A 2,168-nucleotide genomic window follows, 5' to 3' on the forward strand; every position below is an offset into this window, starting at 1 on the left:
GGGCTTCTCAATAAGCCAATATGGCACTCCCCCTCTCTAGGGCTTGCCATGCCCGCCTCAGGCTTCTCAATACTGCCCCACTCTGGGGCTGGGGTCTATGTACCCCATATACAACCCGGGGTCTGTTCCCCGCCCGCAACCCACTGGTTGCGCTCAGGGGCCCCTATGAGGCCTCCTCCAACCCCTACAGCCTCACCCAAGCCTCCGGTGTAATATGCAAGCCTGAACATAAACTAGAGCCTCCTGGCTAAACCATAGTGCCCAATCCTCTCAGGGCTATAGTAAGCTATACTTGCAAGTCAGGCTTCTTGCTATATCTCAGCCAAAGAAGCTCCTGCCTCTCCGGTTCCTGGCAGGGAACTGCCTGCCTGGTCTCAGCCCTGGGCTTTATAAGGGCCAGGCCCTGCCTCCTACAGGCAGCTGGCTCCCCTTTGCTGCCCCGGCAGCCCGCAGCTGGGCTCCTTACCCTGGCAACACTCAGCTGGGCTCGTTATGACCTGCCAGGGCTCTGTCTCTCTCCCTGGCAGTTTCTCCCCTCTAGGACCAGAGCACCGAGGTGCTCTGCGACATAGGCATATTCACTTTTCTTCAGAGATATGATCAGGGTGGAATAGGATCACACTTAGGTGCACTTGCACACTAATAGATGGGACAAAATCTGGCCCTCAGCTCCCATAGGGACAGATGAGGGTTGACTGGACCTCAGCAGCCACTGTTGGGGTGGTGCTATAGTGTGGTGCCTGTGGTGCCTATGACTGGGGTGAGCCATCAGTTGTGTTGAGGAGGGGGATGGTTTGGGTTATGTCAAGCTTTGATTTGCTTAAGGTTGTGGATAGGTTCAGAAGTGTGCTTACACAAAGGGGACAAGCTTAACATAATGTAGCTGATGGTGGGAGGCTGGGAATCATAGCAGGGGAGTGGACTGAGGAGGGGCAATTGAGGTTGGATAGTTTTGTTGGATGCAGATCAGAGGCAAATCCAAAGGAGGTGGAGTGGCATGGCTGCACCCCCTTTCTGGACTAGACCATGCTGCAGGAATCTCTGGGGACTTTTTAAAGTCTCCAAAACAAGTGATAATCCCCCTCCCTTCCCCCAATGTTCCAGGGCATGTACCCTCCCCTTCTGTTCTCCCCCTTCTCTGGCTGCTGCTACTGCTTTCCCTGATGTCCCAGGTCAAGGAAGCTTCAGAGTGGTTTCTGCCCATTCCAGTCCAGATGTGTGGGGGCTGGACTCATCTGGGACAGCAGCAGCTTCGATGGGGGTGTGGAACCCCTTTTCCCTGCCTGCTCCCAAGGGCAATGAACAGGCCATCTCAGCCACTACCAATTGCCACTGCAGCTGTTGCTGTCCCAGCTGAGCCCAGGCCCTGTGCAACCTGGCTTGAGCAGGCAGAAGTGATTCTTAAGCTTTCCCTATCCTAAGGATACCATAGAAAGCAGAAGAGAACCAGAGGAAGTGGGTAAAGGTAAAAGAAGGGGATGTACCACTGAGTATGAAGGGGAAGGGAGTGGGGATCCTTACCTGTTTGGGGGACTTTAAGAAGTCCCTTGAGACTTCCACAGCATGGTGTGCCAGCACAAGTGGGGGAGAGAAGAGGCTGGGAGCAGGATGTCGGGACTGTGGGTTGCTTTGCTCCACTAGCAAGGAGCAGTAGGAGACTGCTTGACTTGGTTAGTGAAGGGGCTGTTTAGATAGGGTGGCTGGTGCAGTTGAGGGGCAGAATTGGATCGGGGAGAAGGCTGTGTCAGCTGTGTTCAATGGGCCACACTTAAGTTTCTTTTACATTGTTTTGTGCCTGGTTTCATTCTGCATTTACCTACCATTTCTGTTTTGTATGCAACGTGGTTAGAAAGTGACTTGTCTCCCTCTTTCTCCCCCACCCCAACCAGGACTTGTACCACCAGTCTTATGATTGTGTCTGCGTCCTCTTTGCCTCCATCCCTGACTTCAAGGAGTTCTACTCTGAGTCCAACGTCAACCGTGAAGGGCTGGAGTGTCTGCGTCTGCTCAACGAGATTATTGCAGACTTCGATGAGGTCCGTCTTGGGAACTTGGGGAAATGTGCTCCATTATCATAGTATCATAGCAGCTAGGGTCAGGAGGGACCTGAACAGATCATCTAGCCTGACCCCCTGCCACAGGCAGGAATGAATGGCGGGGTTGCAAAG

At 53.6% G+C, this 2,168-nt stretch overlaps 1 protein-coding gene across 1 annotated transcript in view; it reads left to right on the plus strand.

Annotated features, from left to right (window-relative positions):
- Positions 1-2,168, plus strand: part of ADCY4 (adenylate cyclase 4) — a 35,572-nt gene that overhangs the window by 25,218 nt on the left and 8,186 nt on the right. The window contains 1 exon segment of the mRNA XM_025194376.1: positions 1,890-2,036. Within this exon segment, the coding sequence (XP_025050161.1) occupies positions 1,890-2,036 (147 nt within the window).

The sequence above is a fragment of the Alligator sinensis genome, unplaced genomic scaffold, assembly GCF_000455745.1.
Source record: "Alligator sinensis unplaced genomic scaffold, ASM45574v1 scaffold25_1, whole genome shotgun sequence".
Taxonomy (NCBI): domain Eukaryota; kingdom Metazoa; phylum Chordata; order Crocodylia; family Alligatoridae; genus Alligator; species Alligator sinensis.